The sequence below is a fragment of the Carcharodon carcharias genome, chromosome 13 (assembly GCF_017639515.1).
Source record: "Carcharodon carcharias isolate sCarCar2 chromosome 13, sCarCar2.pri, whole genome shotgun sequence".
Classification (NCBI taxonomy): Eukaryota; Metazoa; Chordata; class Chondrichthyes; order Lamniformes; family Lamnidae; genus Carcharodon; species Carcharodon carcharias.
In genome coordinates, this window is record NC_054479.1 from 134,068,030 (window position 1) to 134,085,924 (window position 17,895).

At 42.1% G+C, this 17,895-nt stretch overlaps 1 protein-coding gene across 5 annotated transcripts in view; it reads left to right on the forward strand.

Moving 5' to 3' along the window:
• usp6nl (USP6 N-terminal like) overlaps positions 1-17,895 on the forward strand; it is a 250,985-nt gene that overhangs the window by 85,370 nt on the left and 147,720 nt on the right. For 4 of the 5 annotated variants that reach the window (XM_041203381.1, XM_041203378.1, XM_041203379.1 and 1 more), the window contains exon 3: positions 14,965-15,038. The exons of the other annotated variant lie outside the window; for it this stretch is intronic. In XM_041203381.1, coding sequence (XP_041059315.1) covers positions 14,965-15,038 — 74 coding nt within the window. The remainder of the gene's footprint in view (positions 1-14,964; positions 15,039-17,895) is intronic. 5 annotated transcript variants of the gene reach the window in all.

Sequence of the window (17,895 nt, forward strand, 5' to 3'; positions counted from 1 at the left end):
ATTCAGTAAGGAGTTTGTGGCCCTGGGAGTCCTTAACATTGACTCCAGATTCCATGAAGACTCATCATGAGATCGAACATGATTATCTTCCTGATATCCACCTGCCTTCGCGCAACTTATGAATGAGTATATTTTTCTGTTAAACACCACTTGGAAGACCACTGAGGGCAGCAAGGGCTCAGAATGTATTCTCTGTGGAGGACTTCAAATAACTATCACCATGAATGGCTCAATAGTACCATGACCGACTGAATCCTGAAGGACGTAGCTGCCATACTGGGTTTGCGGCAGGTGGAGAGAGAATCCATGTGAGAACTTATTGACCTTGCCCTGACCAAACTAGTCGCAGATGTATCTGACCATGACATTATTGGTAGGAGTGACCCACATAGGGTGCTTATGGAGACAAAATCTCATCTTCAAATTGACGACATCCTTCATTGTGTTGTGTGACACCAGCATTATGCCAAATGGTGAAGCTTCAGATTAGATCTATCAGCTTAAAACTGGGTATCCATGAGGTGCTGTAGGCCGTCAGCAGGAGCAGAAGGGCACTCTGCTGCAATCTAACCTCGTGGCCTGGCATATCTCTCGACCTTCATCACTATCAAAGCAAGTGACCAGCCCTGATTCAACAAGGAGCATAGGGGAGCATGTTAGGAACGGCACCAGGCATATCTGAAAATTAAATACCAATGTGATGAAGCTACAAGACAGGAATAGGTGCATTGTTATAAATACATAGTTCATGGTTCACAGTCATATTTCTGAGGTAATTTTTATCTCTGGGAAGATTAAAGTTAATGGTAGAAAATGGGATAAATGCAACTAAAGCAGCTTGAAGGCTGGTACACTTAAAAGGTTGGGGCCATGTTAACTTGAGGGGATTACAGCTCTAAAGGTAAGATCATAAAATAGCAGGTGGGCTTCCTTAGCTGGAGAATTGGAGACAAGGTGACGATACTAACAAAGAAAGGTAGCTGAGAATTGTTTTGTTTTGGGATTTATAGCAATAATTAATTTAAAAGCTTTCAGTGAGCCTTAAGGCTATGTTGTCGTGGAGATGAGTAGAGCTTAAAGTTATAGGGTTTCAATTTACCTGTGTTTGCTGGGGGAGTGAATGTTCTGCAGCAGGAGAAAAGGTCATACCAAAAAGTTGCTGCTGATGGCAGGCTCCAGGTGGCAAAAGTGTTGCTGTTCGTTGGCACTGTGCAGTTGGGGCTCAGCAGAAGTCTTGAAGTTGCAAAGATGGCAGAAGATCACTGGCTCCGTGCTGGAAAGGCTCAGAAAAAACCCTGGGAGCCATTTATAACTTGATGTAGCTGGGAGATTGGAGCTTGGTGAGATGCAGGGGCAATGCAGCCCAGTGAAGCTAGCCAGCTAAAGAACTGAAGTTGTGCCAGTAGGTAGATGCTGAAGTGCAGACTTGGGAAACTAGGGGATGGAGTCTCAGGAGAAACACTGGGAAGTGTGCAGCCATTGAGGCAGTCCAAGTTGGAATGGCTTTGAAGCAAGTCAGAGGCTTGGTCTTTGAAAATGAAAAGTTTGTAGTCCCTTGTGAGGCAGGCAGAATTTCAACAAGGCTAGCTGACTCTTAACTGACATTTGGGTGGGTTATTGAGAAATCTGTGGGATCGCCTTGGTTGCATTTGCTATTTATTGTACGGTTTGTGTTTGACCACTGTTTGCCTGTTAATTAACATGTCCCTCATATTAACCCTGAATGTATAAGAAAAATATTGTAAATTGCTTTATCTTTTTGACTTTGTATAATTTATTTTTGTTTTTTCAAAACCCATGGAATCTTGTGATTTTATTCTCTTAGCAAGTGCCTTGAATCTGAAACTTGTTTACTTTAAACAAAATGTTATTGGTCCCTAACCAGATCTTAGGAAAAACTTGGGGCTGTGGCCTCGAATCATAACAGCGTGCTAACAGATCTAAGTGATCGCACAACCAGAGGATCATATCAAAGCTCTACAGGCCTGCCACATCCAGTCATGAAGGTGGCTAACAGGAGGAGTCTCCATGATTGAGTCCAGCACGTGTGCAAATGACCAGATGCTTGTCAACATATTCAACGAGAAGTGTTGAGTGGATGATCCCCCTCCGCCTCCTCCTGAGGTTCCCACTGTCACGGATGCCAGTCTTAAGCCAATTTGACTCCCTCCATGTAATGTAAAGAAATGGTTGAATGCATGGGATACAACAAAGGCTGTGTTGCTGAAAACTGGTTCCTCTAAAACTAACCATGCCTCTAGCCAATACAGCTGCACTACTCGCATCTGCCTGGCTTTGTGGAAAATTGCCCAGCTATATCCTCTTCACAAAAAGCATGACACAACCAGGCAAGCTATTACATCATCTGCTATCCTTACCTGGCCTATGTGACTCTGGGACCACAGCAATGTGGTTGACTCTGAAAATGCCCTCTGAAAAAGGACAATTAGGGGTGGGCAAGCCAGCCTAGCCAGCGATGCTCACACATGAATGAATGAAAAACCCCTACCCTTGGTCATGATCAAACTATAGGAGGTGTCATTGACATTGCTACCAAGTATCACTTATTAACCAGTAATCCACTGACTGCTGCTCAGTTTTGGCTCTGCCAGGGCCACTTGACTCCAACCTCATTACAGCTTTGGTCCAAACATGGGACAAAATAACTGAATTCCAGAGGCGAACTAAAGCTGACTGCCCTTGACATCAAGACAGTATTTGTGAGTATGGCACCAAGGAGCTGTTTAAAAAATCGAAGGTAATGGGAAGCAGGAAAACTCTCCACTAGCTGGAAACATACCTTGCACAAAAGAATATGGTCATCACATCCCCAGGTCAGACTTGGGTTTCTTCGGGAAGTGTCTTTGGCCCAACCAAAGGGGGTTTGGAAGAGTTGATTTTGAGCATTTGCTTCCTAATCTTTGACCAGGATCACAAGTCCAAAGAGCCAGTGGCACAAGATTTACTTTTGCAAAATCTTGTTCCTTCCCAAACTCATCCAAGCACTGTTTCCTTCCCCCATCAGCTGCTTGGTTAGGAACTGCCACCTTTTCCTAACTAATAACAAAAATTTAATTGGGGTAGTAGTTATATGGTTTAAGACTTCTGCTTGCTGTAGGAGGCATGACCGAACTGGTTCACAAATGGTTTCTTGAGATAAAGGGACATTGGAAGAGGATGAGCACACAAAATTATGATTTGCTCACATAAAGGGTAAAAATCAAAATGAATTGGTTGGGCTGAAGGGCCTGTGTGCATGTTGTAAATTTTGTCTAACTCCTTTTCAGTATGAACTATCTTCGAGGAGATCCTAACTCTCTTTCATTTTGCAAAAGAGAATTGGGCAGCAAAATATTATGATGAGGCTCTGGCAATTCTTTGGGCTAAATTTAAACTTCTATAAATCCCACATGCTGATGGCTAAGGAAAGATTAAGTGTTTAGTGATCATGGAAGCTGCTAAGAACTGCTTAAAGATGATGTTGATTTATTGGTTATGTTGATTGTCATGTTTTTTAAGACTCCTATGTCCCTTCGAAATTAATTCTTGACTTTATAACATTGTTCATGAGATATACATGCTTTTCATTCCTATGTACAATAATTAGTACACGTCTGTATTAAGCTTCATCTGCCATTGTTTGGCCTATCATTTATAGCCCCTGCTGCCAACCGAAAAGACAAGAGGAAAGGTTGAGCACGTGCATTGGCCCTTACTGCGGCTGCCTGTGTTGTTTTTCTGGACTTAGAAGCATCTGTGGTTTAAAAATGCTCATGTTCAGAGCATTTGGTTTAAAAAAAAAAAGCCTTGCTGCAGAGAATGTCTAATAAACTGCAGTGGCATTATATTGACAAATAAAGTAAAAAGACAAATTTCTGAACGAGTTTCAACTTTAACTTGGGGGAGGCACAGAGAGGAAAGAAATGACATTCAAATCATATTGATCTGTCTTTCTAAGGAATTGCAGCAGTTTGGAAAAATTGCACAAATTGAAACAGTTTCAAAAGACACATTTGATTTTTTATTTGGGAAACCATCTTGTTGAAGGCTTTCTGAAGTGTCCTGCAAAATCGAGTTAGCTCCATTGGTCATGAATGGGAATCTCACTGCCAGGATCATGACCTTGAGTCCCATGTTGGTGATGATTTTTGCTTTAATATTTATTTGTTATTCAAAACTTATAATTATCTAAAATTTTGATAAAATTTCGAATTGAAGCAATGTTGAATTTACAGTTATTTTTGCTATCACAAGCTGACTATTAAAATGGTTTCTCACTGAGAAGTTGCAGTTTATTTTTCCATTAACTGATTTTTTTGTAAGAAGACAGTTATAAAACACAAGCTTTCAAAAGAAATGCATAATTCAGCGACAAAGCAGAACTGTGGTGTGTCTCACTTTAAGCAGCCTGACATTGCTTCTGCGCGTGTGCAGGAAATGCTCCCGCCTCGTGTTGTTTCACAAATAAATGCAACGTTAGTCCATTCTCATTTACTTGTTTAGTCCATTCTGTAGTTTCTGGCATGCCTTGTTTGATTCTCTGCCTCACAGTTTAGTGCTGATTGTGAATGTAACCAGATTGCATTGAGTTTCAGAATTGATGTTTAGTTAATCTTCAGTTAATTTCTTATCTAGTCCCAGGTTTTATCTCAAATGCCTACAGCTTTGGGCTTAATTCATAAGCTTGTAGATGGCACTTTACTGTAAACCCCAAGATATTTGGCAGTCAACTTTCACTGTCAGCTCCTCAGAGGTGTCAAGGAAGGTTGGCAGGCAGACTTGCCCTCTTTGAAGTTGAGATGCCTATTGTTTACCAAACTATTGTACAGATAATCCTTAACCTTCTTCTGAATAATTGACTGTTATTTTAAAAATCACTGACTTGAAGCCTCTTTCTTAAGCACTCCTTCAGGATCGAGAATGACTTGCTTCCACTCTTCGATGGGTTCTGAGATGGCTGATAAGTCCAATGCATGATATACAAACTCTGCCACAGGTGGGCAGATTGTGCTTGAAAGGTTCGGTATGAGTTGTTTGGAGGTTTGTGTGCTCTTTCCAACATTTGACTTTGCCTCTGCATATTCCTGATGAAGTCTTTCGGTGTGTTTGCTGCCTTCCCAAATCAACATTCTAAATTTTGGTAGGTCATGAACCAGGAGGTCTCAAGGGTCATGTTTGACCACTTCAGGGATGCTTTGCGGATATCCCTAAAGCATTTCTGATGTTCTCTTGGGAGTGTCCTCCTGCAATGAGTTTCGAATAGAATGAAGTAAGTCTCATGAATCTGTTGTTCCTGGTATGTTTTGCATTTGGGCACCATGTTGCTAATTTGCTGATACTTCTGCACAGTCCAATGACTCCCTTCTAATAATTGCCATTTACTTGCAAAATTTTCTCTCATCAACATTGCACAGGTAAAAAATATCGAACACTAATGATCCATTTGTTCTATCTGGTTGTCTAGGATCTCATTCTAACTTGTCTAGGGGATCTGGGGTCAGGCAAACGAACATGTCCTACTCAGCTGACTTGGTTTTGAGTGATTAGTGCCTCAATGCTGGGCATGTTGGCTTGGGAGATGGTGCTGCTGTTGGACAGCCTTTTTTATCACTGGATTTGGAGGATCTGAAAAGGCACCACTGGTGGTATTTTTCCAGTGCTTTGGGTGTCTGTAGTAGCTTCCCCAAGTCTCCAAAGCATGTAGGAGCACAGGGATTACTGTTACCTGGTAAACCATGACCTTGGCCTCAGATTTGAGATCTTGGTCCTCAAATAACGTTTTTCTCAGTCGGCCGAAGGCTGAGCTGGCACATTGGAGGAGATGATGAGTTTGGTCAAGAACTTCTTTCAAGAGGAGACTCCCAAAACACAAAGTGTTCCTCATTTTCCAGAATCTTACTGTTGATCTTAATTGATGGAAGGTGTTGTGCTGTGGGAGCTGGTTAGAAGAGGACCTGTAGTTTTCCAGGTGTTTAGTGAAAGGCATGGAGATAATTTACAGAGCAGATAGGAAACTCTTCAACCGACACAACCTTCAATCCAAGACCAAAATCACTCCAACCTTACTTGTTGATCTTAAGTATGCAGATGACGTTTGTGTGAGCACTCACTCAGAAACTGAGCTCCAAGTCATTATCAACTACTTCTCCAAAGCAAATGACTTGAAGTAAGTCTCATGAATCTGTTGTTCCTGGTATGTTTTGCATTTGGGCACCATGTTGCGTGTTTCTAATTTGCTGATACTTCTGCACAGTCCAATGACTCCCTTCTAATAATTGCCATTTACTTGCAAAATTTTCTCTCATCAACATTGCACAGGTAAAAAATATCGAACACTAATGATCCATTTGTTCTATCTGGTTGTCTAGGATCTCATTCTAACTTAAGCTTGGAGCTTTGAGTTATTCCTTCGTAAATTTTTTGGTGTATTGGGGTTCTGGCATTGGAGAACATGTACTTTCCTTGTGAATGTTTTGAGGAAGTAAACTTTCAGAGTGCTTACTCTTGGCTCATGATCAGTTTCAAGCTTATGAGTATCATCCTGTTTTGTGTGCTTGAATTTGTTATGGGAAGGCAACAGAAATTGACTCCATCAGTAAAAGGTGCACAAGAACCACAGAGAGAAAACTTGGAGAAAGATACAAATGCCACAATAGGAATGTTTAAAAGCCACTGACAAATGGGCCAGAAAGATTTAAACTAACACAAACATGAGAAGTGTTGCACAAAATGATTATGGGATAGGAGACAAGTGTTTGCAGAACCACTTTTTTGTTGTCAAAGCATCATGGCAGAGAAAGCACTGATTGTTTTCAAAAAGCTACGTGCACAGTTATTAATATATCACCAGTGACCTGTGCGATGCTAAGCCTAGTTTCGGTATGAACGTGACATTCTCACACATCTAATCTGAACTGAAACTTCTCACCTGAAGTGAAATCATCAGCATTAAAACATCAACCATATAGGAGGAAGTGGCTAGCAACCAGAGAAGAACAGCCAACTCAAGATGAATCAGACAATCTTAGAATTTCAAATCCATTCCCAGTTCTCTTTTTATATCACCACATTATCCCACTCGCTCAAGCATTTCATGTATTGATTTTAATGCAGTCAGGATATGCATTTCAGCCCCAAGGTTGGTATATGGGTAAATGAGAGATCGACTGAAACCACCCTTTCTTGAAAGGAGTGAGGCAAGTGTCCACTGTTGCCCAGCTTCTTCACTGTCATTTTCATGGTTAAGTTGGATGATGTTTTAAGGGATGTGTGTTTTGCATCTTTTAAAGAATAACACCCCTAATCTTGTGTGGAAGGTATTTGACACAAATGCACCCAAAGGTCATATAGACTTCTCAATGATTTGGCTGAAGATTTTCAAACAGTGGTGGGGTTTTGCATGCCAGCTACCTGATTGACAAAAAGACCATGAATTCATGTGGCTGATTCAACTGCTGCTAGCCTAATAGTGCACTTGCAGATAAGGGTAGAGGTTACAAAAATCGTTAAAAGACAGAACTAAAGTCTCTGCGTCTGAATGCACTGGTAACAAAGATAAACTAACAACACAAATAGAAATAAATATTTATGATCTGTTAGCCATTACAGAGACATGTCTGCAAGATGATGAAGACTGGAAACTGAATATTCATGGATATATGACATTTAAGGACAGGAAGCTAGGAAAAGGTGAAGGGATAGCTCTGTTAATTAATGATGCCATTGGCATAAAACTGAGAGATGACCTTAGTTCTGGAGATCAAAATATGGTATCAGTTTTGGTGGAGATGAGAAATAGCCAAAGTAACAAGTCACTTCTGGGAGTTTTTTATAGGCCCCTTTATAGTATCCACACTGTAGGACAGGGTATACAGGAAGAAATAATGGGGCTTTGTGAGAAAGCTGTGGCAATAATCATGGGTGATTTTAATGTAAATATAGATTGGAAAAATCAGATTGGCAGAGGTCACTTGGCCGATCAGTTCGTAGTCTTTTTGCAACAGTTTCTTAGAGCATTACGTTTTAGTGCCATCCAAGAGAGCAGGCTATCCTGGATCTGCTGGTGTGCAATCAGGCAGGATTAATTAATGACCTCATAGTGAAGGCACCTCTCGGTAGCAGTGATCATAATCTGATTGAATTTAACATTGTGTGTGTGTGTTTTTTTTTAAGATGATTGTTTTAAACATAAGGGCAATTATGAAGGCAGAGCTGGCTAGAGTGAACTGGGAAATTGCAGATGCCAGTCATCAACCAATTCAGTTTGCCCCCCTTAATATTAAGAAACAGCTTAAGGCACTAGATGCTGCAAAGGCTATGGGCCCTGACAACATTCCAACAACAGTACTGAAGAATTGTGCTCCAGAACTAGCTGTGCTCTTAACCAAGTTGTTCCAATACAGCTGCAACACTGGCAGCATCCACATGTCCACAAAAAATGGGGCAAATCCAGCCTGGCCAATTACTGCTCCATCAGTCTACTTTCGAACGTCAGCCAAGTGGTGGAAGTGCTGTCAAGTGGCACTTACTCAGCAGTAACCTTCTCATTGACTCCCAGTTTGGGTTCCGCCAGGGTCACTCAGCGGACCTCATTCCAACCTTAATCCAAGCATGAACAAAATGAGTGAACTCCAGAGGTGAGGTGAGTGTGACTGCCCTTGACATCAAGGCAGCGTTTGACTCTGTGGCACCAAGGAGCATGGGTAAAACTAGAGTATATGGGAATTAGGGGAAACTTGTCCACTGTTTGGAGTCATACCTAGCACAAAGGAGGATGGTTGTGGTTGTTGAAGGCCAATCGTCTCAGTTCCAGGATATCACAGCAGGAGTTCCTCAGGGTAGTGTCCATGGCCTGACCGCCTTCAGCTGCTTTATCAATGACCTTCCTTCCATCATCAGGTCGGAAGTGCAGATGTTCGCTGATGATTGCACAATGTTCATTATCGCTGGTGACTCCACAGATACTGAAACAGTCCATGTCCAAATACAGTAAGAGCTGGACAATATCCCGGCTTGGGCTGACAGTGCCAAGCAACATTCCTGCCACACAAGTGCCAGGCAATTACTGTTTCCAAGAAGGACGAATCTAACCATTGCCCCATTCAATGGCATTACCATCGCTGAATCCCGCACTGTCGACATCCTTGGTGTTAGCATTGACCAGAAACTGAACTGGACTAGCCATTTTAATACTCTGGCTGCAAAAGCAGGTCAGAGGCTAGGAATTCTGTAGTGAGTCACTAGCCTGACTGTCCAAAGCATATCCACTATCAACAAGCATAAGTCAGTCGTGTGATGGATGAGTGCAGCTCCATCCAGAAGCTTGACACCATCCAGGACAAAGCAGTCTGCTTAATTCTCACCCCATCCAGCATCTCGAATATCCACTCCCTCCAGCACCACCACACAGTGGCAACAGTGTGTACCATCTACAAGATGCACCGCGGGAGCTCACCAAAGCCCTTTAGATAGCACCTTCCAAACCAATGACCACCACCATCGAGAAGGACAAAGGCAGCAGACACATGGCAACACCATCACCTGGAAGTCCCTGTTCAAGCCATTCATCATCCTGACTTGGAAATATATTGCCATTCCTTCACTGTCGCTGGGTCAAAATCCTGGAACTCCCTCCCTAACAGCACTGTGGAGGTACCTACACTACATGGACTCTCACAGTTCATGAAGGCAGCTCACCACCACTTAAAGGCAATTAGGGATGGGTAATAAATGCTAGCCTGTCCAGCGACACCCACATCCCATGACTGAATAAAAAAAAATTTCAATAATTCCCTTGTGAAGTGCCTTGAGATGTTTTGATGCTTTAAAAGTGCTGTGTAAATGTAAAATGTTGAGGCAAAATAACTGTATAAATTTTCAGTGATTTGAGTAAGTTGGTTTACTTTCTCTTTTAGAAATTTGCATGTGACTGGTTCACAAGTAAAACCAGATGGTGTAAATTTGCTTTGAGCTTGAATAAATTTGCTGCAAGAATTGAATGATTTGCAATACGTTGTGGACAAGTATCATATTGTAGTGTGTTAGAGGAAGGCTGACACAGAAATTCTGACGAAACCAAGGGCTAGATGTACTCTTAAATAATAGTTGATCGATTTTGTTGATGCTCCAAGTGGAATATGCAATTTCATAACAGGAATGTGGTACTCTACGTGATTGGCTGTTGTGGTGTGGCAGCACTGTGATCAGGTCCCAGAATTTGGCAGTATTTTGACTGGATTCTGGAGGTAAGGAGAGAGATGATTTGTCTGACATTTCATCTGAAGGATGACACCCTCATTAATGCAGCTTGAATAAAATACTATATTGCCATTTCAGTCTAAATTGTGAGCTGAGATGTGGTAACTATGGTCAGATTTCATGCCACAGTCAGGTTTGAATAAGATGCAAATTAAGTAAATACGCATCTAAATAGACTATATGATGTTTTCAAAAATAAATAGCCATTTCTTCAAATATTTATCCAGCTCAACACTTCTGTTTCCAGACTCTGATTCCACTACTCCCCTGTGTAGTCCATTCACAGGTTCACTACCCTCTACACAAAGCACTTAAATCTAAACCCTGTGTGCACATGCCCTCTTTTAAACCCAAACCTCTCTCTTCTGGTTTCAGAGTTAATGTCAATATCAAACATATTGTGCTTTCATTTATGACATGCTGCATTATGAATGCATAGAATAATATCTCACCTGATCCCCTCTTATCCCAAGTAAGCAAGCCTAGACTCTTCAACCTGTCCCATTACCTCTGGAGTACTCATGGGATCCAACTGTGACCTCACCCCCTCTACTCTATATGTGGCAGCATCAACTAAAAACTTGGCATCAGGTTCCACACGCTTAAGAAACACAGTTCTACTTAGCACCACACCTCTAAACACTTGCACTCCAACTGTGTTATCAACTGCTTGTTTGACACCTTGTTCGGGAAGGACAAATTTCCTCCAATTAAACTTTGGAAAGAGCAAAGCTTTTATCATTGCCACTGCCAGAATCCTTGATCTCCAGCTAATTCCATTCCCCTCCCAGTCTACAGTCTGTCTGAACCAGCCTGTTCATAACCTTATCATCCTATTTGACTTTGACCTCTAGTTGAGCTTCTGATCTCATATCTTCTCTATCACAAAGACTGGCTACTGTTGCTGTAACCCTCATATATCCTTTCACAATTTCAGTGTTGACCACTGCAGTGCTGTCCTGACCAAACTGCTCACCCTCCATTAACTTGAGTTCATCCAAAACTCTGCCCATATCCTAACTTGCATTAATTTCTATTCATCCATTACCCCTGTGCTCTTTAACCTATATTGGCTCCTAGTTCACCAGTCCTTCAATTTTCAGATTTTCATTCATGTTCAAATCCATTTGTTGCATTGCCTCGCTGTAGCTCCATCAGCTCCCTCAATCCTTTAACTCTGAGAAATCTGCATTACTCGAATTCGGGCCATTTCTTTATCCCCCACTTCCTTTGCCTCACAATTGGTGTCCATGCCATCACCTATCTCGGCCCGAATTTTTGGAATTCCCTCCCTATCACTCTCTGCTCTCACTCTCTTTTCTTCCTTCAAGATACCTACATCTTTGACCAAACTTGGCATTATCTGCCCTAATAGCTCCTCCTTTGGCCCAATGTCAATTTTTGTCATTTACACTCCTTCCCTGGGTTATGTTCAAGGTTCTAAACACATTCAGGCTGTTGTTGTCTTAACTTGGATGCTTTGTATGGTATTCATTTAATTGTCTTTTACTGTATTGCCTTTAGTATTGGCACTTCCTTGCTGTACTGCAACAATCAGAATTGTATGCAGTCATCTAGCTGTCATGGTACTAGTGCCTTCTGTAGATTTGTAATTATTTATTAGGATTTGTATTATAAATCTCTGGCAGTACATCCCCAAAGCTAGTTAGCTTCTTGTACTGCTTCTAAACACTGTCCTTTTGGTTTCATAATGCTATTCACTGTCACTTCCAGATGCCCACTGTTTGTGTTGTTTCCTGCAGCCCATGAATACCTAGACATAGTAAAGGCCTTGATTTGTAAGTTAATTTGCACTTTTTTTGAATAACAGGCCTATTTAACAAAGGAAGTTCTTTGACTACGAGTGCTATATTTACATGGTTAATTTCCCTTCCCTAATGTCTCATCACTTTGTCTTTGTCTACATTAAATGACAACATTTATCAGGTCACTATCTCCACCTATCAAGATTTTTTTATAAAACAAAATTATCTGGAAAAACTCAGCAGGTCTGGCAGCATCGGCGGAGAAGAAAAGAGTTGACGTTTCAAGTTCTCATGACCCTTCCACAGAACTGAGTGAATATAAGGAGAGGGGTGAAATATAAGCTGGTTTAAGGTGGTGGTGGTAGTGGTGGGTGGGGGGTGGTGTGGTTGTAGGGACAAGCAAGCAGTGATAGAACAGATAATCAAAAGATGTCACAGATAAAAGAACAAAAGAACACAGAGGTGTTGAAGGTGGTGATATCTAAACAAATGTGCTAATTAAGAATGGATGGCAGGGCACTCAAGGTACAGCTCTAGTGGGGGTGGGGTGGAAAGACTAGCAGGGCATTAAAGATTTAAAAATAATGCAAATACGTGGGAAAAGAAAAATCTATATAAATTATTGGAAAAACAAAAGGAAGGGGGGAAGAAACAGAAAGGGGGTGGGGATTGAGGAGGGAGTTCAAGATCTAAAGTTGTTGAATTCAATAATCAGTCTGGAAAGCTGTAAAGTGCCTAGTCGGAAGATGAGGTACTGTTCCTCCCAGTTTGCGTTGGGCTTCACTGGAACAATGCAGCAAGCCAAGGACAGACATGTGGGCAAGAGAGCAGGGAGGAGTGTTAAAATGGCAAGCGACAGGGAGGTTTGGGTCATTCTTGCGGACAGACCGCTGGTGTTCTGCAAAGCTGTCGCCCAGTTTACGTTTGGTGTCTCCAATGTAGAGGAGACCGCATTGGGAGCAACGAATGCATTAGAGTAAGTTGGGGGAAATGCAAGTGAAATGCTGCTTCACTTGAAAGGAGTGTTTGGGTCCTTGGACGGTGAGGAGAGAGGAAACGAAGGGGCAGGTGTTGCATCTTTTGCGTGGGCATGGGGAGGTGCTATAGGTGGGGGTTGAGAGTAGGGGGTGATGGAGTGGACCAGGGTGTCCCGGAGGGACAATCCCTACGAAATGCCGCCAGGGAGGGGTGAAGGGAAGATGTGTTTGGTGGTGGCATCATGCTGGAGTTGGCGGAAATGGCGGAGGATGATCCTTTGAATGTGGAGGCTGGTGGGGTGATAAGTGAGGACAAGGGGGACCCTATCATGTTTCTGGGAGGGAGGAGAAGGCGTGAGGGCGGATGTGCGTGAGATGGGCCGGACACAGTTGAGGCCCTGTCAACGACCGTGGGTGGAAAACCTCGGTTAAGGAAGAAGGAGGAAATGTCAGAGGAACTGTTTTTGAAGGTAGCATCATCAGAACAGATGCAACAGAGGCGAAAGAACTGAGAATGAGATGGAGTCCTTAGAGGAAGTGGGGTGTGAGGAGCTGTAGTTGAGGTAGCTGTGGGAGTCGGTAGGCTTGTAATGGATATTGGTGGACAGTCTATCACCAGAGATTGAGACAGAGGTCAAGGAAGGGAAGGGAAGTGTCAGAGATGGACCATGTGAAAATGATGGAGGGGTGGAGATTGGAAGCAAAATTAATAAATTTTTCCAAGTTCCGACAAGAGCATGAAGCAGCACCGAAGTAATCATCGATGTACTGGAGAAAGAGTTGTGGAAGTGGGCCGGACTGGAACAAGGAATGTTCCACATACCCCATGAAGAGACAGGCATAGCTGGGGCCCATGTGGGTATTTTTTATATATTTGTGTCGACAGTTCTCTCTTGTTTGACTGCCCCTCCCACTCCATCTGATGCCATCTGTAAACCTACATAGCTTTGATTCTAAATTGTTTACATCCACAGTAAATAAATATGTCCCCAACATTGATCCTGTGACACCTGCTAGTGATCCAAGGCCACCTCAATGTGACTCCATTCACAACCTCACTTCGCTTTCTGTGGTTTAGTGAAATTCCAGTCCATCTCAGAAGCTTGCCTCATGCTCCATGTCTTCCTGCTTTGTGAGCTAATCACTTGTGTGGTATGATGTCAATAGAATTGCTTTGCATTTGCATTCACAATATTTCCATTGTACACCAGGCCTGTTATTTCATGAAAAAAAAGCTGAAATTAACTTGGAAGTCAAGACCTTTGCTATGTCTAGATATCCCTGGATGAATTTTATCCATATCAAATATTAGTTCACTATAGTCTCCTGAAGACCTTCATTTTCATTTTTAGTTGAAAATAATTGGTGTTAAATATTCAGAAAGGAAGAGGTGAATATTGGCGATAACCCAGATAAAATTGTTTACTCATCAAATTAAGATAGAAATCCTAGACCGGATAAAAGGGTTCAAAGTTATTCAGCTCTGTTATAATCCTTGGTCAGACCCCAAGTGCTCCTCTCCGCAGATGCTGCCAGACCTGCTGAGTTTTTCCAGGTATTTTTGTTTTTACTTTGGATTTCCAGCATCTGCAGTTTTTTGCTTTTATTACTAAAATTATTTGATTACAGGCTAATGTGTAAATACAACAAAATCGAATAGAACACAAACAATCATTTATAAATATAACACTCAGTAAAAACAATTGTTATATTTCCTCAAGGTAAATCGTGTTTGAGTTGACTTCACTCGCACACCAACTTGTCAGGAGCTGGTGTTACAAGGGCATAAAATCAGTATCAGTATTAGTCTGCAACAGATGTGACTCAACCTGTTGCACCCAGTTTCATTTTGTAAAACCAGCTGAGAGGAAGCAGCTATTTTGAAATCATTTTGTTTAATAGCTTTATTTATACTCGTGGAAGACTCATAATATTGACCCATTCTTTTTCTGGTCTCCCTCTAGATCCAGATGCCGAGCAGGATGCGGCAGTGAAACTTGCCGAAGAGCGAGCTGAGATAGTATCAAAGTATGACAAGGTGAAGTATTTTTAACCTCCATTTTATGTGAGAATTATTTTTTTTTTAACATTGCTCGTGGAGTTAATAACTGCTTCAGACATTCTGTTGAATTTGATTACAGAGGAATGTAGGCTGGAGGAATAAAGACTTCCTTTAAACTGTCCCAATTCAATGCAAAACTTGGTGGGCATTTCCTGTTAGTCAAGTCTTGCTTTTATACATTTTTCCTTTTAAAGGCTATCAATCTATTGGCATGCTAAATTAATCAGTAGCATTACATCTAATTATCAGAGAGCATGGGCCATTAATGAGGAATAGGATGCACCTTAGCCAGCATCTTCCTATTTTGTCTAGCTTTATCCATTGCTTAATGTATTCCTAACCAAATTATCCCAGGTTGACAGTCATTTTGGAGATGATGTATTGTGAAAATATACAGCTCTGTATGTAGTGTAGTATCCTACTTCTCTCTTATACATTCAAAATATAAGCAGCAACTATTGAGAGAAGTTGAGCCCTTCAATGGTAAAACTTACTCTATTGGGTCACTTTAATAGTAGAAGATTGGATAAAGGAAACAGTCCATTTGAGGAAGTATCTATAGGTATTTAATTACATTAATAAGCATTAATATTTAAATGTCTGTTTGCATTCATGGAACATCCATAAATGATTGTGTAGTTAAATCGAAAAATTAAGGTGTGAATTGCCCATGAAATGGTATTATTGTAATGTTGTTTAAACTCATTGGTTATAGTTAAGCCAGCTATATCTTTTGGAAAAACAAACTGGGTGGTGTTTTCAGCTATTTTGCACTTTCACAAACAGCAGCTGAAAATCTTCTCTTTAACCAGGCCATATTATAAATTTATGCAGCCTCCTTTAAATGCTGAGGGCAAGGAAATTATGGTTGGATATCAGTGACTACTTTTACAATTTATAAGGGCCTAGAAAATAATTTTGTTGTATCACTCAACTTTGACCTCAGCATCAGATTCAGCCCCAGTCCCAAATTCTGCAAAGGCCCCCTTACTAACATCTAGGGATGTGCCAAAGTTAGGAGAACAAGCCAATTCCTTGATTATAGTTATGCTCACACAAATATGGCTGTCAGCCAATGTCCCAGACTCCTCATCACTATCCCTGGGTATGTGCTGTCCCACTGGCAGAACAGAACCACCAGGTGTGGTGGCAAAGTGGTATACAGTTGGGTGGCAATGGCCCTCAACATGGAATCCAGACACCATGCAGACTCATCATCAAGTCAGACATTGGCAACGGGAACCCCCTTTTGATAATAACCTTTCACTTTGCAGATAAACTGGCTGAGATGGCAAAGTCCTAAAGGACATCATTGCCAGACTGCAATTTGTTGCAGGTGGTGAATGAACCAACATGAGGGGAGAAATCATCTTAAGATCACCCTCACTAATCTGCTGTCGCAAATGCACCTGTTCATGACATATTTGTAGTGTAACCATTTCACAGTCCTTGTGGAGCCAGTGACCTTATTTTTATTCATTTGCAGGATCTGGGCTTTACTGGCTGGGCCAGCATTTTTATTGCCCATTCCTAGTTGCCCTTGAGAAGGTCATGGTAAGCTGCCTTCTTGAACTGTTGCAGTCCATGTGGTGTAGGTACACCCTCAATGCTGTTAGCAAGTGAGTTCCACGATTTTCACCCAGCGACAGTGAAGGAATGGCGATATATTTCCAAGTCAGGATGATGAGTTTCTTGGCGGGGGGAGAACCTCCAGGTGGTGGTATTCCCATTTATCTGCTGCCCTTGTCCTTCTAGGTGCTAGTGGTCATGGGTTTGGAAGGTGCTGTCTAAGGAGCCTTCGTGAATTCCTGCAGCGTATCTTGTAGCTGGTACACACTGCTGCTAATGTACCTTGGTGGTGGAGGGAATGAATGGCATCACATCCACAAACAATCAAGTGGGCTGCTTTGCCCTGGATGGTGTCTAGCTTCTTCAGTATTGTGGGAGCTGCACCTATCCAGGCAAGTGGGGAGTATTCCATCACACTCTTGACTTGTCCCTTGTAGATGGTGGACAGGCTTTTTGGAGTCAGGAGGCGAGTTAGTCATCCTTGATTTCTAGCCTCTGACCTGCTTTTGTAGCCACGGTATTTTTATGGCTAGTCCAGTTCAGTTTCTGGTCAATGGTAAACCCCAGTATGTTAATAGTGGGGGATTCAGTGATGGTAATGCCATTGGACATCAAGGGGCGATGGTTGGATTCTCTCTTGTTGGAGATGGTCATTGCCTGGCACTTGTGTGGTGCGAATGTTACTTGCCACTTGTCAGCCTGTGGCTGGATATTATCCAGGTCTTGTTGCATTTGGATGTGGTCAGCTTCAGTATCTGAGGAGTCATGGATGGTGCTGAACATTGCACGATCATCAGCGAACATCCCCACTTCTGACCCTATGATGGAAGGAAGGTCATTGATGAAGTAGTTTAAGTTGGTTGGGCCTACAACATTACCCTCAGGAACTCCTGCAGTGAGCTGAGACGACTGACCTCCAACAACCACAACAGTCTTACTTTGTGCTAGGTATGACTCCAACCAGCAGAAACATTTCCCCCTGATTCCCATTGACTCCAGTTTCGCTAGGGTTCCTTGATGCCACACTTTGTCAAATGTGGCCTTGATGTCAAGGCCAGTCACTCTGATCGCACCTTGGGAGTTCAGCTCTTTTGTCCACGTTTGAACCAAGACTATAATGAGGTCAGAGCTGAGTGTCCCTGGCGGAACCCAAACTGGGCATCAGTGAGCAGGTTATTGCTAAGCAAGTACCACTTGATAGCACTGTTGATGACCCCTTCCATTACTTTACTAATGATCAAGAGCAGAGTGATGGGGCAGTAAT